The sequence below is a fragment of the Calonectris borealis genome, chromosome 9 (assembly GCF_964195595.1).
Source record: "Calonectris borealis chromosome 9, bCalBor7.hap1.2, whole genome shotgun sequence".
Classification (NCBI taxonomy): domain Eukaryota; kingdom Metazoa; phylum Chordata; class Aves; order Procellariiformes; family Procellariidae; genus Calonectris; species Calonectris borealis.
The window spans coordinates 12,492,266-12,510,396 of NC_134320.1; the positions used below are offsets into that span (position 1 = coordinate 12,492,266).

At 40.7% G+C, this 18,131-nt stretch overlaps 1 protein-coding gene across 3 annotated transcripts in view; it reads right to left on the bottom strand.

Annotated features, from left to right (window-relative positions):
- The window catches only part of TFDP2 (transcription factor Dp-2), a 65,163-nt gene that overhangs the window by 27,594 nt on the left and 19,438 nt on the right, over nt 1-18,131 (bottom strand). For 2 of the 3 annotated variants that reach the window (XM_075158304.1, XM_075158303.1), the window contains exons 3-5: nt 17,725-17,791; nt 5,010-5,113; nt 1,165-1,286 (exon numbers count right to left, since the gene is read on the bottom strand). In XM_075158304.1, coding sequence (XP_075014405.1) covers nt 1,165-1,286; nt 5,010-5,113; nt 17,725-17,791 — 293 coding nt within the window. Of the gene's footprint in view, nt 1-1,164; nt 1,287-5,009; nt 5,114-10,644; nt 10,846-17,724; nt 17,792-18,131 lie in introns of those variants that run through there. The other variant, XM_075158305.1, reaches the window with a different exon arrangement.

Sequence of the window (18,131 nt, forward strand, 5' to 3'; positions counted from 1 at the left end):
CTCCTTGGTGGTGGTGGTTGATGCACTGCAACCACGCCTGCATCACCTGGGTTTGGATGAAGCTTAGGAAAGCTAATGGGCATTGATTCTCTGGTTTAGCAAGCCGTGAACAGACACTGTAGCTTTTGCCTCCTCTGGGTACTGGAAGAACTTCTGCCTGGCCTCCGCATTTCACAAAATTTGCAGACCAAAGTAATCTTTGACAACTCCTTTTTCAAATAAAATCAGAACTAAGTGGATTCAAAAGGTGTTTGAGGAGATAAACACATAGCAAAAAATCAAGCTTAAAAACTGCTCAGCCAGGCATGCAGTTTATTGACTCTATGGTGGGAATATAGCGACTGGGAAGTACAAGCCTATGATAGTCCTGGCTTACAGCACAGAATGAAGAAAGTCAAGGTACAAATATTATACTCTCATTTCTGCCATGTCCTAGATGCTCCATTTTCCCACCTCTAAAGCTGGAAAGGTACTACTGACATTCATCACCTGTTTACAAAAATTAACCCAGATATGGAAATAAATTACTTTTTAATTTTCAGAGGCAAAACACGTCATCTGTCTTGAGACAGATAAGCTCATCAGTACTGGTATTTAAAAAAAAAAAAAAATCGTGAAATACTGTAAAGACCAGATTTCCTTAGAAGAGATAAAGATAGTCATGTTACTCTGGAGTACCTCAGAACTCCATGAAAACGTGTTGCTACTGTAAAATAGTAATAAAAATACAATTCTGATCACATTCAAAATTTTCCATTAGAGCTTTATTCTTAAACACCTCTTGAAATGTTTTTGACAGTCTCTCCCCCTGTTGGCACCTACTGATACACTCAACAGCAAAACTACTTGGATATACCATGAACTTATGAAAAAAATAAAGGCTTCTTTTAACAGGACTCATGAATTTGTGACTCTCCATTTTCACAAAGAAACAGACACCGCCATAAACCAAAATTAAAACAGACAGTGAAGTGACCAGTGCTTGTACTTCCATGTTCACATGCTGCAGACACCAAAAGTGCATAATAGGCTAAAGAGCATACTCCTTCCTTTTAGTTGTGCAAGAACTAGAAGCCGTAAGCCAACATATAGATACAACAGTATAAATAAAGGAAAAAATCAGAACAGATCTTCAAACATCTTTAAATAAAACAAAAATCTTACCCTGGGACCCAGCCAGAAGCTTCTGTTATGTGTGTCTGTGTGACCATTGTTGGAGCTGGGTTATATGGACTCCCAATCAGAACACTCCCTGAATTGGTCAGTCTTTGTGATGTGCTTATGATCTATGAAATTTAGAAATTAAAAACACAGCTCTCTTAAGAAAACAGAGGTTATCACAGCCCAAAATTCATACTAAGCATGGTACCAAGAAAAAAATAATAATTCTGTACCAGATGCAAGCTGCAGTCAAAGTATATGGAAGAGATGTCATCAGATCTTCATACATGAAAGTAGTTACAATGCTGTTAAGTTGTCTACTAATTGTACCATATTACTCTATTATTCATATGGACAAGATCTAGACAAATAGAAATAGTTACTAGGTATGGCAAATAGGATCTGTACCTCTATAGATCTAATTGTTTCTTGGAGAGTGCATCTAGGCAATGTCTTGATCATTGTAATCAATAAAGCTGCCTTTCCAATGGATTTGTGTCTTGCAATTGTCTGTCTTTGGTACCAAAGACAATCTGAGCTGCAGGCAAAGTATTCCCTGGAGTTTCTAGCATTTACAAGATCTCATGGCATTCCAGCAAGCTAATAATACAATATTGTACCTATGGAATTAAATGTAACGTCTGTACAGTGTACATAGAACTTACATTTATTAAAACCTGGTGAAATTGTATATACGATGGTTGTTAACACTAAGACACCTGGTCTCAACTTTTAAATCACATCTAAGTTTATTCTTTAAAGTAGGTCACCAGAAGATAGCATTTAAAAATGAAACAGTATTAATTAGTTCATCTTTAAAATAAAACACGTTAAACTATTTTGATTCCTGTATGGTAAGATTCATGCCAAAGCTGCTTAGACAATGCTTTTTACTCATATACCTTATTTTGCTTTTTTAAACTTTATTTTACTTTACCTACTGTATTAAACTTTGTAGTTTCCTTTACTCCTTAACTTAGCCAACACCCATGTAAGTATACAGCAAATACTTTGTTTGGTATCCATCAATATTGTTTAAACAAGTAGAAAAAAAATGGTATCATCTGAAGAATTTCCCATTTCCTTAGCTCACTGAGCATTACTTCACATCCCTTCTGACACCACACCGTGATTACATATATGTATTTTTTATCTTAAAGACATAAATTTATCTTACTTATTTTTGCAAGTGGATAGCTTGACAGAAAAAAGTGAAAACAGAAATTTAGGAAAACCAAAACACAGGTACAGATATTTACTGGTTGATACTGGAGAACAAAAGATCCCTGGCTGGCTGCTTTACACACTGCATGCAGGCACAGGAAAGGTATCAACTTTTGTCAACTTACTGCTACACTGGCTTAAAGTCAGAGACATTTTGTGAAGGAATGATTAATTTTAAAAGCTTGCTTAAGTTCAGCACTGGTGTAACACCAGTATGTAAGTGAGAATCAGTAACGCAGTATTTCAGGTAATCATCAATCCAATCCAGTAACCTTTTGTATCAATTTCTTGCAACGCTATAGATCACGTTTATTTGCAGTAAGCATACGGTTCTGTCAGCATATGGCAGACACACGCCAGGGAGAAAAGATTTTAAGCATTTTGCATACTGAATGCGAAAGTCCAGCCTCTCTGAGGTTTCACATTGCTCTACTGACGTCTTGTAAATCACAGATCAAGTGTGTCATAAAAGAGTATTTTATGTGCAGTCATCTCATACCTTTCTTATGACAACCACGATACTAAACCGAGGTGGCAAACCCACGGTGGGGTGTTTCCGCGATCAACTTGTCCCCTGGTGCCACCTCGTGGAGACGGACGCCAGCGGCACGGCCCCGCAGCCCCCTCCCCGCCGGGGCAGCGAGCGCCCTGCTCGGTGGGCGCTTGGAGGCGGCAGCTGCACACGCACGGAAATCCACCGGTCTGCAGCTTGTTGCTAAAGCTGCGAGTTCTTGGGTGCAGGGACACCGACGTCACAGGTAGACAAATCAGGGTTATTTCAGTGTCACTTTTAAATTTACTATGAATGTTTGCTTTCACAAAAAATGCTACACTGAGTATTTTCAGAGGACTCATTCCATCTTAACAGCAAACATTTTTCCAGTGTGCCTGAAGTAATCACATAAATTGACTGCATAACATAAAAAAGAAAACCTCACCCTAACTTAGCAAATAGAGCATCTGTAGGATGTGTTAAATCCCTGTCATTAAGCACTAACATTTTATCAATAATACTTATGCTGTTGAATTTACAGCTACAGACTGAATTTGAAGAAATTGCAACAAACACCCATACGCAAGATTCCAGCCCGCACATTGTGCTGCTTTCACCGTTTGCACAGCCGTACCCCAAGGGATGCAGACCAACAGTCACCGTTCAGCCCACAGCCCACCGGCTGACCCTGGGGGCTGTGTGCTTGTGTGAAGGGCCTGCAGCAGCCGCAAGGCCTGTGACCTACAGCGCTTAAATAAAGCCGAAAACCCCTCACGGCAGCAGGATCTTGCTAACGCAGATGAGATGCCAAAGGAGTGTTAACATTCCCACTATTGAGAATTTGTGAAAGTTCTCTTTTAAATCGTCTGGGACACAACACAGCCGTACACTGGCTATCTTAGGAGACCTGTGTTAATGGCTATTTAACAAGAAAATGTTTTCTGAATATAGATCTATCCTTGCAAAGCAGCAGAATAAAATAAAATAAAATAATTGAAAATTTTAAAAATAAAGTAAGAATAAAAAATTAAAAAAAAAAAAAGAGAATGTGTGTCTCACACTATGCAGTAGCTTTTGCAACTTTTCTATCTGCTATAGAACCTAAACTGTTCATTTCAACGAAAAGCAGGGCCTTGAGAAGTCACTCGTAAGAGTAGGAACTGCATTAACTTACTGCCCTCCCCTGTTCTTGGCTATTATTTATTGCACTCACAAAATAAATCTTTCGTAGCAGAACTATTCCAGTGAAATGCTACAGGGCACATGCTCTAGCAATAGTTGCATCAGTACCGATGGACTGAGGAACACTATTCTCTAGCCACAGGTAGACAGCCTTCAGGTGGAGAGCTCTACACAGTGGAGGATGCAGCCTGGGGAGCCTGGCTGTAATGCTTGTGCCCGTCTGTCCAACTGGGATAAACGCCATTGAAGAACAGTAATAACTTCTCATGTGAAAAAGACCCATCACAATTATTTATAAAACACATTAAATGCTTCTTGTTCTCAGGCTAAGTGCTTGGCAAGTACTAGAAACAGTTCACTGTATTGCCTGTTTAGTTCTCTGGCCACCAGAAAACCGAAGATTTTTCTCAAAACCAGATCCAACATCCCTGAAACAGCAATATACTCTCATATATAGTTATCACTGGCAGGAAAAGACAGTTCTAAGAAGTGTAGTTTCAACAAGTTAAATCTCTAGCGACACATCCGAGACATTTAGTCTTTGGCAATGCTGGAGATTTACTGGTGCGAACATGACTCAAAAATATTCAGAGAGTATCACTAACATTCTTAATCAGATTTTTTTTTCTTAATACACTTTTGAGTAGTAGTTAAAATGTCAACTGGAAAAGCTGTTTCAATTTCCATGCAAAGCCAGGAAGACAGGTATCTCCTAAGGTCACACAAGATCATTGTTGGGCGCGGCAGTCCTGGCATGCCAAGACTGCTGTACCCACAGGTCATCACCTTCCCATCAGGCGGGGCACTTCAGCAGCCTTCGCAGCTGAGGCAGGAAGTGGCAAGTTCCTAGCACTGTCCACATCTTTGTTTTTCATGTTTCCATATTACATCAACAGGAAGTCACGCAGCTAGTTACACAAGTTAGCATTACCAGAGTTGCAAAACTTACCATTTGGGGTCCAACATTCACATTGATTGGTCCTAAGGTTTTTGGCAAAATCTTGGTTGGGGAGTTGGTGCTGGAAACTGGTAATGTGATTATTGAAATATTACCTAAAAAGAGCAGTAAAAAGAGAGTTTTAAATTACTTCCTTTGTAACCTATGAATTACACTTTGGCAAATTCTCACATCATTTTGAAGTTTTGGAATCAGGTTAGCTTTTTTGTCTCGTACACTGTAAACACACCCTCACATAACAGCCTCCAGACCTTTTAGCAGATGTCACAAGGGCAGTTTCAAAGGAAGAGAACTGGGAATTGATCGATCAAATACCTCCCCCCATTCTTATGCACAGCCTTATTCAAAATGGGGAATTACAGTGGTGGGTCTGGAGGCAGAATCAAGTACAAGGAAGAGCTGCCACTGCCTCGTAATCCACAGAGTCAGCTGGGGTCTAGCTGGAGTCATGAGCCATAAGGACAAGGATTGGCTCCTGAAGAGCTACTTATGCTCTCTGGCACTAGCAGACAGAAACTGAAGGCATCTGAGGTGACAAGTTCCTTCAGAACAGTGCAGACACCAGCCCTCACCGCTGCCCGGCCCTGCCCTCCTCCTTCCACAGGAGCTGGCCAACATTCAGCTTAGCCCAGATGGTCCCAAGCTGACTCAGTGGTGTTTGCATCTCTGTTCCCTGGTCTTTTCTCAGATAACCTGTTCTCCTCCACTGCCCGCTTTTCTCTTCTCACTTGGTCCTGAACCATGGTCTTTTTTTTTTTTTCCAAATTTTAGTACACCTACCTTCTGCCATGAGGTAACTAGAAAATCATAAATTCAACAGTGTAACTTCTCTGTAATACAAAGCAGAAGCAACACAATTGAGAGAAAAAGAATACTTAAAAAAGGATCTTCTGTAGCCACACCACAGAATAGAAGAGACGTAGACATACGCAAAGTCTCACCTTTATAAAAAATGAAGCGAGATATAGAAATATTTACAATTTGAAAAAGGATGTTCTAATGTTCTGTGTAAATTCCTTTGGCATCTGGAGTAACACTACTATTTAATATTAGTTTTCCAAAAGGCAGATCTGTATCTGAGAACATCTTCAGAAGAAGCTTGCTTCTTCTCTATTCAATAAATTGAATAATTTATTCAGTCACCTACCTCATCCAGGAAAAAAAAAAAAAACTTACAAACCCCACACACTCCCAAACCCACCCCACAGTAAATCCTTGCTCTATTATAAACACCTTTTGTGAGGTAGTGCCAGAGTGCACAAGACAACAGTAATTAATGATTTACATACACTGTGTTCCCATTTTGAGCTCAAAATAGTTCTCCACACTAGCCAGTTACTTGTCAGTTTTACTTTTGCTACAGGATTTTGCCCAGGATTTGCTAAGCTGTGCTAGCATACTCTCATCAAAACCTAGTCTCCCTGCTCATTGCAGGCTGTTGTCATCAGTGACGTGCTTGTCACTTCCCAGTACCGCTATAGAAATTTTCCTCTTTTCTGCTGCAGCTGAAACTTTTAACCCCTTTTTCTCCAAGGTCAGCTCTCATGCTATTTCTCCTTGTCCCTTTTCTTACCAGGGAAAAGAAATAAATTACTTTCTCTGGTGCCAACAACATAAGGTCACATGGCAAAGCATAGTAAAATTCTGAAATGTCAGCATTTGGCTTACAGTTCTCTTACCACAGGGCTACATCACAGAGTCGTCTCCAGCGACACTTCCTGGCCTGCAAGAAGCACTGTAACGTCACCTTTCACAATGTAAGATTGAGATGTGTCAGACTTACTGTACCATAAAAGTAGCACTGCTGGTGTACAGTTAAATGTACACATCCACCCGCTGTCCCACATCAATCGCCGTGCACACAGTTTGTTTCCTTCTCAAAATGTGGTATGTAGATTGTAATCTATTTGCACTGGCAATAGTTTTTAACATATGTATGTGTGTGTATACACATATACACACGTATGTGCCTCCCCTCGCACGCACATGCAGACTCTCTGAAAACTAAAAATACAATACCCATAGCTAAAGCCACACACAACCACCAGATTTACTGTAGCAGCCCTGGAAAAAACACTAATTAAGAGCTACTGCTGCACCCTGCCTTCATTTACAAGGCTACCTAGATAAATGTATATGGACACCATTAGGGCAACTTTAGTAAATACAAGGATTGTTCAAATTACTTGATCTTGATTTTAAAAAGACAGTCGCTTACATATGACATACGTTTAAAAGTCTTTTTTGCTAGAATTAGTGTCAGTAAGAAAGATCTTCATCTTCTAATCCCTACACAAATCCCCCATTTGGCAGCAGCAGCATCAAAATGATCTTAAGAGTTAATCAAGTTTTCAAAGAAATGTCTCCCTGCCCTTGTCCTTCCTTTTAAATTTCTGTATGGGTAAATATAAATATGTGAATGTGTAGACTTCTGAATACACATAGGATGGAAAGGGACCAGTTTCTTTTTATGAGTGAGGTCTCTCTCATCCGCCACAGACAGAAGGAAAGAGCAACCAAGTTTTTCACAGTAAGAGGTCATTCTGTGTGTTTGTCAGCAGCTGAAAAAATGGTAAGCAAAAAAGCTTTACCACTTACGAATAAAATATTCCCTCCCTCCTGTTTTTTTTTTTCAAAAATAAGTGTCATAATCCAGAAACTCATGTGACCTCAACTGCTCCAAATATTTAATGGTGTAACACCACCTTCCCATCCCTCTTCACAGCAAACATGATAGTTGGTTCAGTTAGTCACTGCAAAAAGTTAGTGCGTTTCCAAACAGATCACATCAGCACCCCAACCTGAAGAGACAGATTTTGCAGTCAATATCACCAGTGTCACTACTCTCCTCTGAACAAAGAGAAATCCAACTTCCAATAGCATCCCGTCCTGCCCGCGCCCCTTGCGCAGCGGCAGCCCGGGTCCGTGGGACACAGCTGCCACTGGAAGACCTGGAGCTGGCCAGGACCAGTCCCAGCGCAATAAAATCATCACCACAAACTGAAACTGCCAACACGAGTACAACCAGCTCTGAGAGCAGGCGCTTGCTAAGATGACTAGCTGTATTCTACACCAAATTTTCGAGGTTAGTGCACCTCTGTTTGCTGAAGAGCTGGTAATTTCCAAAGTTTTAAGGCAAGGTAGTATTACAAAACAGCAAGCATCAACAGCAACAATCTCTTCAAGTCTTATTTATAAAACAGCATAGAAAAAATAGGAGGAAGTAGATGTCACACTGTTTGTAGATCATCTAAAAAATATTCAACAGACTTCTAAAAAATATTCAACAGATTTCTGTATTCAACTTAAAGCAGAAATATCACCAAACTAATGATATATACTTTATCACATAGCAATTGTAAAGGCTTTAAACATGATCAAATTCCAAATAAATGCCAAGTCTTAATAACACCCATCATTTGGGGACAAAAAAGATTACACTGATTTACGATCCACTGAAAAACAGCAGTGCGTACAGTGGTAAGCTGAACACAATGAGACCCATCAGCCTCCTAGTCACGGTAATCTTACTGCACGGATGAAAAAGGTCAGCAGAGATGGATCAAACTAGAATGATTTGTATAATAATACTCAATTCTTATATAACGTTTCTCAGCAGTACTTTCGAAGCACAAAGGAGGTCAGTGTCATTATTCCCATTTTACCTATGGAAAACCAAGCACATGGGAAAGAAACCCACTTAAAACTCTCATAGAGAGGCTTTAACTGCAATATATATAACACCCACCACAAACTGAGCATGCTCGTCACTGATGCAAATTCAAAATAAAAATCTGTCAGTGGACATATGTATGTTTCTCTTAGAACAAAAGCACTTTGCTTCTACATAAATTATTTTTCCATCCCACAGTCACCACTATTGTTGTTCCTCATGGAGAAAAAACAGTGTTGCTATTCTTTCATATTTAGAAAAACACGATCACTACGTAACTATTATTCTTCCTGGCATTTGTGAAATATTTTTACTTGCACACACAAAGAAAAATTCAATTTAAATGATCTTCAGCTTTAAGCAGTCACAGAACAAAGTTATTCATGTTTACATACACGTATGCTCACATGAACACACTAACTAACCATCCCACAAGACTAACTTTAAATTCTTATGTGGTATCCTAAATGGCTTAACTTCACACAAACAACATGGACTCCTATACAAATATGAAGCTACAGAGGTTTTAGTGATTTTTTCCTGTATAACTAAATCTGTTAGGTCTGCAGCTTAGCTGCAAAGATAATCAGAAACAATGTCAATCGGAGAATCTATACAATCTGTCACAGCCAGTTTGAAGGAAACCATAGCTGATGGGAAGCACAGATCCAGCTGGGGTCACACACAATGCATACGTCAACAAAAAAAGTCTTTGAATTTTTAGACAAAACACTAGGGTAGTGTTGGCAATTTGGATTTCATATTCAGAGCTCTGAAACAAACGTCCACATTTTTAAGGTGTATTAATGAACAGCCATTTAAATAATACAGCCTATGGCTTGACGGTAATGGCAAAAAACGCCACAGTTCAGAGATGTGAAGTATCAGAAGTCCATTAGGATATTTTGCAATGACATATGTGATGTGTCCTCAGGCTCCTCTATTACACTAAAATATAAATTGATCTCCAGTATTATAAGAGCATATAGAAAAACTGAATTATTAACATGCTATTAGTATGCATATATTTTCTTGGTACATTTCTTCATTTGTTTATTGCAGAAACTTACTAGGCTATAAACATAACTTTAAAAATTCCATAGTCTGTAGAAGCACATACATATCTAGAAATATACGAAATCAAAGAGATCTGTAAAAAAGAAAAAACAAAATGGGGCAGATGATATTTCAGTGTACTTCAGGCTTACACTGACCAGTACATTTTCAGTCTTCTACTGTTCAATTTGAGACAAATTTATAGGAATTAACAGTTGCATGAATCTCAAAGTACCAAGTGTAAGCTTATTGATAACCGATTCTGTTGTCTCGGTCATTTTAGCAGATCTCTTCAAGCACACAATGAACTCCAAGAACTCTTCAGGTCTCAAGCTGGAACCCCCTGTGGCCCTGGTCAGATACCCAGCACACTGCCACTAAAATTTGTTTATGCAGACCTCATCACCAGTGCTCATTCCTGCCCACAAGCCAGCACAGCAACGGTTAGGGCTATGCAGCTAAGTTTCCTTCCTTTGGCAAGGGGGAACAATGGGTATTTTCAGCTGAATCTGTTCCCGGGTCCAGTGAACTGCTCACCCACCTACAGAGCTATGCTGGCACTAAGCAAAGGAAAATGTTCAAAAGCAACTGTGAGGTGACTAAAGTCAACTTAAGTGGCACTGTTGCCAGGGAAGATGTCTATCAAAGCAAGAAAAAGGTTACAAGGAAAGGCAGAAAATGGTAAATATGTTAAATTTAAAAAAAGAAAGAAAGGAGAGAGAGACACCTGCTTTACTGCTTCCATTACAGTAGCATAGGCATATGGCAGTTCTATCCATTGAGAAGTTTCTAGAACGCCAGCCCTATCAGGACTTAGTAAAAATTAGGTACTGCATAAAAAAAGACATATTGAAACAAAGTTCATTCTGAAGTTGTATTAAAAGTTAAGATTCTCACGCAAAGCAACCTGGATTGCAATTTGATCTGATTAAGGGATCCTCCCTCATGGAGCCTGTTGCAAGACTGGTGGTCTAGAGCTGGACTCCCTTTTCCCTCCACAGCAATAGACAGAGAACACCATGTAAATTCATAGAATTTAAGAATATAGTAACAAAAAAGTATTAACTAAGGACAGTACGATTCACCGAAACTATTGTGTTAGTCTATATTATACATTTTAAGATGAGAATCAAATCTGTCACTCATAGTCAACCAGTTGAAAACTGTTGCTTCTTTCTTCCACACCCTATTAAGTAATAACTGTCAACTCACTGTTCCTAGACAAAAGCGGATCAGTACCCAGTGTCTTCACTCGGATACAGATACACTGGGTCAGCCAATAGGTTTTGTTTAGGAGGCAAACAGAACAGTTAACCTGTGAAATAAACTAATTTTTAATGTGCAAGAGTATTCCCCATGAAAGATAACAAAATATGGTTTCACTAACTTGTATGATTTTTTTTACAGGCACTTACAAATTTAGAATTCTTTAAATTTTCAGGTCATTATCTATTGAAAATTAAGCTTGTGCTCCACGTGACTTCTCTGTGTATTTAATTGATCTGATTTACTTTTGGGAATATCCCTTACTTGCAGGTCATGTACACCCAGTACTTTTAAAATAAGCTAAAAGCATGTCAAAACAAGACCTTGGAAAAAGTATAATTAAAAAGCAACCTGACAAATACAAATTAATCCTTACTAGACTTTTTTCCGTTTATATCATATGTATTACCTCTTCATTCCTACCAGCAGCTATTAGTTTTGAATGAAACAACCTTGTTACAGGAGACAACCTGTTTTTTTCTCATTGGGAATTTTCCAGCTCTAAGTCTGGTAAGAATTTTTTTTGCCAAAACGAAGCCTTCCTGATAATTTCTACTGATTTTACTATTGTTTTTGTTGTAACTGTAATAATTCTGATCAAACCCCGACTTCTCAAGTTTATGAAAACCATTAACTCATATCTAAACCCCCATCCGCCCCAAAAACCTAAACTAACTATTCTTGGTAAAATATGTACTTAACCAGCAAAGTTACAAGAATCTGCACACAGAATCACAGAACAGCTGGGAGGGACCTCCGGAGGTCATCTTGTCCAAGCCTCCTGCTCAAGCAGGGTCAGCCAGAGCAGGCTGCCCAGGACCATGTCCAGATGGCTTCTGAATATCTCCAAGGATGGAGATGCCACAACCTCCCTGGGCAGCCTGTGCCAGTGGTCAGTCACCCTCACAGTAAAAAAAGTGTTTCCTGACGTCCAGAGAAAACCTCCTGTGTTTCGGTCTGTGCCCATGCCTCTGGTCCTGTCACTGGACACCACTGAAAAGACCCTGGCTCCATCCTCTACCCACCCTCCCTTCAGGTATTTGTATACAGTGGTAAGTTCCTCCCCGAGCCTTCTCTTCTCCAGACTACAGTCCCAGCTCTCTCAGCCTTTCCTCCTGTGAGAGATGTTCTGGTCCCTTCATGATCTGAATGGCCCTTGGACTCTCCCCACTATGTCTGCCTCTCTCTTTCACTGGGGAGCCCCATAACTGGACCCAGTACTCCAGGAGTGGCCTCACCAGGCCTGAGTGGAGGGGAAGGGTCAACAGTGCTCCTCCCCACGCAGCCCAGGATACCGTCAGCCTTCCTCCTGGCAAGGGCCCACTGCTGGCTCATGGTCAGCTTGCTCCCCACCCAGGCCCGTTTCTGCAGAGCTGCCGCCCAGCCGGCCGGCCCCAGCCTGTGCTGGTGCAGGGGCCCTTCCCCCCCGCCATGAATTTCTCCAGCCTGGAGGTCCCCCTGGATGGCAGCACACCCTCTGCCGTACCACACGCAGTCTGGGCGTTTCAAGTGCACCTTTCCTGCAACACTGTACAAACTCTGCTCCTGCCACCCGCCTTCAGTCAGGAGCTCGCCTTCTGCGCTTTCCCCCCTCCCCAGGCGGCGGCGGCGCCGGGCGGTACCGCGCACTGCCGCGCTTCTTCGAAGCACAAGCACCGCCGCCCCCCCGCCAGGTGCCTCCGCGTTAAGTTTAAACCAGGCAGGCAGCGAGCGCGGCCCTCGGCAGTGCGGGGCCCGGCCGGGCCCGCTCCCCGGGCTGCAGGCGGTGGCGGCCCCCGCCCGCGCGCGCCTTTGTTACCCGGGGGCACGGCGCGGCGCGGCGGGGCAGGCGGGAGCAATCGCGCGCCGAGCAAGCGCACGCGAAGCACGTGGCGGCCCCCGCGGGGGGCGGCAGGGCCCGGGGCAGGAGCCGCGCCGGCAGGAGGTGCGGCGCAGCCCCGGCTCTTCCTTCACCCGTGCGGCTGCAGACGCTGTCACTCACGCTGAGACTACTCAATTCAAACGGACCGGGTTAGTTCAGCCAGTCCCGCGCTGCAGCACGGCCAAGGCAGCAGCGCCTGGAAACGGACGGAGTTGAAAGAGATTCTGCTGAAGGCACGAAACGCCCGTACCCGTGGGAGCAGAGCAAAGCCACAGACCCCCACGGCCGCCAACGCTGCCCTGTGCCGGGGGCAGGGCACTCTGCCAGAGCAGCAGCTGTAGCGACCGGCGGCTGGGCGGTCCCTTGGTGGGCGGGCAGCCACGGCGCCTCGGCCCCGGCCCACCACACCCCGGCTTGTTCTGCAGAACTGCACAGATCAAGCAGAAACCTTTTACATCTGCGGTTGCTTTCAAATTTGGAGTTCTCGGCATATCTTGTTTTGTTCAAAGGAATCTTCAGGACACGCTGTCCCTTTACCTGTCACTGCAGAAGGTAACATTAACTCATTCCAGGTGTGTTGAATTCGAGTGCTCACCTGACGGCACCACATCTCATTGAATTTACAGCTGAGATGCAGCAGCTTCTTTGACTACTAAAATGATTTTGCAAGTAATATCTGATTGCAAACCTTGATTTTATTACAGGGTTTCATACCTAGGCAACTCCAATGCTCAGCAGATCAGGCAGCCTTGGGACTACTCCTTAAACTAGAATGGAGCCCTCAAAGCCGCGGACATCCACGTGGATGCACAGAGGGCAGGCGAAGTGGCTTTATGGGACAAGCGACCAAGTGGTAATACAGACATGCCCTCTGCTTGGAATCAGCGGGAAAAGATTTGATTTTCCATTTTTATAATATATATGAACAGGATTACAAAACTGCAAGTATTTAATTTATTGACTGGGAATATCTCCCAAACAGATTAAATTTTAACTTCTCCTGGTTACACATGCAACTTTTCAACATGAACTCTACAGTATGTTGGATTTAATTCATTCACAGCTTGAAACAATCACCTCAAAACCACAACTGAACTGTCACTATCCAACTCATTCACAAACCTAATTATACCTGTTTAAGAGCTAACTTGAACTATTATTCTTAATAATTTTAATAGAATGGGCGAACTCCACAAAGACATCTTGCCACTTAAACCAGGATTTTGCCTAAATAATGGAGCACCTTAGTTGTTGTCAATTAACTTTATTAGGCACCCAGGAGTGTGTCAGTCTTGTTAGCATGGAGCATACCAGCAGTTTCTCCCAACGGGCACAATCCATGACAAAACACTAGAAGAATACCTAACACATACGTACAGATCTATCCCCAAGGCTAAGAACAGCAACAATCATATCTGTTCTCCAAAACATGAGAGAAAGCATCCCTTTTGCATTCAGTAACCCAAGAGTATTCATTCACTACAGAATGAGAACCAGGGCCAATTTTTTCTGTCTGGTAGAATTAAAATTCCAGTCTCCTACAGGAATAATTTTAATCACTCGTCTGCCAGGTACTTTCACGTAAGGAAATGAAGCATAGTCAGCCCAGCTTGCCATAGCTGAACAATTTTGACTGTAACAATAAGAATCTACCACGTCAAAGACTGAGTGAAAACGTGAATGAAAACGACTTTCAGGAAGGAGATATCCAGCCTGTGCTGTGTAGACTACTTAAAATATTTTACCCAATGACTGTCCTTGCAACAAGCGGTCCCTGGCATTAGGCAAGTACCCTGGCCATTAGTCAAGAGCCATCCGCATGTGGCATTCCCTCTCAGATCCAGTGAGTATTCATTTCAAGCAGAGGAAACTAGCTCCAAATGGAGATCCTTTAGCCAAAAGAGCTTGTCGTCTCCAAGTTAAAGACAAATGTAGGAAAGTAAATTGTCTGTTGAACGGGAATTGTTCACTAAACAAAGTGAACAACATTCTGAGTTAATGCTCTGCTGAGCACTGTGGTATTTCTTCTAGGCATACCTAGAAAGAAAAGTCTAGTTCCCTTCAGAATTTGGCAGTAACTCTTTTTATGACGATTACAAATTTGGATGTATGTGCTTTGATTCTGCAATCATCACATTTAAAACATCAAATTCCTTAGTAAATCTGTATTGCATTTAGATACACCAGGTACTAGAAATGCTTCTTTTTCCCAGACATCATCTATATAAAGAATAAGAAAATACTGAAAGTATTCTAAGAAGCCTGAATCAAAAAAACCTATAGTAAGAAGACCACAGTATTCACTAACAAGCACAGGAAACAAGCCAGTAATAAGAAAACTGAACCCCCAAATAAGCCAAACAACCTGTCAACCTATTTAGGAATAGTAATTCAGATTTAAAAATCAGCAGAAATGACACACCAGTAGTTTAAGACTAACAGATTAGATTGCAATACCTAAGCACTCTGTGAGCATTAACTTCTCCTGAAGCAAAATAAACCTGGAAAATACCCAGAGGTTGTGCATGGACACTACATGTCATGGTGGGAAAAATAAATGAAGCCTGATCAAACACACAGTGAAACGGAGCAGCAACAGAGTAACTGCTTCAGATGGTTCAGGGGCAAAACTCGGGGAGAAAAGAGATTTTGAAAGTTAAGCCTGTGAATGGAAAAAAGCAGAGAAAGTTATTTTAGAGCACAAGGGTCAAGTGATTAGCTATTTTGATTATGCATTTTTGTGTGAAAAAGACAGAAAATTTCCCCTATATAACTATGCCAGAAAATTTCCCCTACGTAACTATATCTAGTGGTGCTAATGCTACAGAATGAGACTACAGCTATATGAGTAGAGAAAGATTTGGTACAGCTGATTTGGTGTTTCAAGACATTCTCCTGCAGTTTGAAACGGCATCCGCAAAGATCCAGGCTGCAGTCTACTGTTATCAGGCAAAGTGGCAGAGCAGTGGGTTTACCTAGAACAGTCCAGCATTTTTCAAAATTAAACCCAGTAAAACCAGGATTACACAATAGATTTCATAGTATAGTAAAAGATCAGAGTTCATTAAAAAAAGGAAGACAAATAAAATTTGCAAGGAATTGCATGGCTCAGCACTGGAATCTGAAGTGTTCCTTTAATGCAATATTGGTACAGTAAAATTAGTATGTTTGTGCTAGAGGCAAATAACATAAACACAGACCACAAATAATTATCTTTTTAGAAAGAAAAAAAAATTAAATGCAACTTTTCTAAACAAATATTTCTAGCACTTGAAATCTGATGTTTTCAAGAAGATCCTTATTTGAGCAAATGGCCTCTCTCTTTTGCTCTTGAACGTGTCATAAATCCATCATGCTTCAGTCTAAGGCACATTATGAACAGATATGTAGAAATAAATTGCCTTTATTTTTACTGTAGCAAATGAGTTAACTTGAATAATGGATAAAACAATAAAAACTGTATTCATTAGGAAGTTCACAAAGCACTGTTAAGAGATGGTGGATCTGAATGCCTGTTTGGAGTTTCTCCCCCCCTCCTTAATGTCCAGAGTTCAACAATGGACATGCCAGAAGTAGCAAGTAAAGGATACTTCAGATTGAAAGTAAGAGACAGCTTAGATACTGGCATGCAAGTTTTTCCAGCTTTCCTGGAATATTTGATTCTCCAAGAAGAATAAGCCAGCGTGAACAAGATGTTAGATCTCAATGGAGATGTCAGTGATTTTTAATTATACCTCAAGGTTAAAAAAAAAGAATATCATTAGAGCATAACATTTTAGAAAATATAGAAGAATGGAGGTAAATCATACATCCATCATCCCAGAAGCAAAATCTAATAAAGACTGGGATAAGGATCACTGAGATGTTACTACTAACACTAATGTCCCATACTTTATAAAGTTATTCAATTCAGTTATTCTCTGAACAAATAAATTATTTGAAAATGTTGCACTTATTTTAGTCTTTTTCCCTAGTATCATGACACAATAATCACAAAATAATGAAACACAAAGGGCAATTATCTCACCAGTGCGCAATAAATTCTCAAAGGCCTAAAATGAGCCTGTAATGTTCTGCATAGTTTAGAAAACTAGGAAGGTACTGTAGCTCTAGACATTTTCTGTTTAGACTCTTTCATTTTTTCAGACTTTGAAGTCTGATGCACCTAAACTGCGCAAAAATTGTTCTTCCAGATAGTACATGCATTTGTTTATTGCAGTGGATAACAGCAGATCAGTATTTACTTAGAAAGGTTGATCGAAGCATTTCCTGAGTACTGGTAAGGGATTGCATTTTTCTTTTACTGGAATCCTATAGCTGTTCTGACTGCCAACACACTGTTTTAGAGTCAACAGTGATTAAACTAAAAATGCTAAGATGAAACAGGATAGGACAAAATACAATTATTGTAAATTGTCCAGAACGGTTATAAAAGTACCACATGAGATCACTGACCATGAAGTCATGCTTAACCTTCTCTCCCATTTGGACTACTACAGAGTCTGGGCCCTTTAATGGTGGAGTGGAAATCAGGAAATTCAGCACATTATTCACCATCAAGGAAAGAAAAAAAAGGGCTTATTTTATCCTCTATTTTTACTACACATTCTTTTCCCCTCTGAAACCCTGAAGATCTTCCAATCTTTGTTACTGACACTTGCACGTCAGTAATAGAACATCTACTAGTGTGGATGAATGAAATACATTTTGAACATTTAAATTCTGAGTCTCCCAAAACTGAACCAACCATATGCAGTGAAATCAGCAATAATATTGATTTAGTAAACATAAGAGAGAAATAAGTCTTAATATATTCTTCTTTTCTATGTATACAAATAGAATTCTCTTACCTTTTGTTGGACTCTGGTTCTGATCTATAAATCCTTTCAAGTCTCCATTTGTGGAAGTCACACCAACCTGAACAAAACATTTTTGAAGTCTTAAAATATGATAAACCTTTCTATGTTTTCTACTATGCAACTAACAGCATTATGAAAGTAATCTGCTCTGCATTTCTGAAACATGATAATCCTATGGATAGTAGAGCCTAACAAGAGCATGAGATTCAAAGCAAAGGATATATGTATATATGAAGACAAACTCTAATTTTAACCAAGTTCTTACCTAAAAAAAAACCCTAAATATTCTGATACTGTACTATACATGACCCAAGCAACGCATTCTAGCTATTATGGTGTAAGTCACTGTCCCCACCAGTATAGAGCAGCTGCCACCAGTAACACAGCAGAAATCTGCC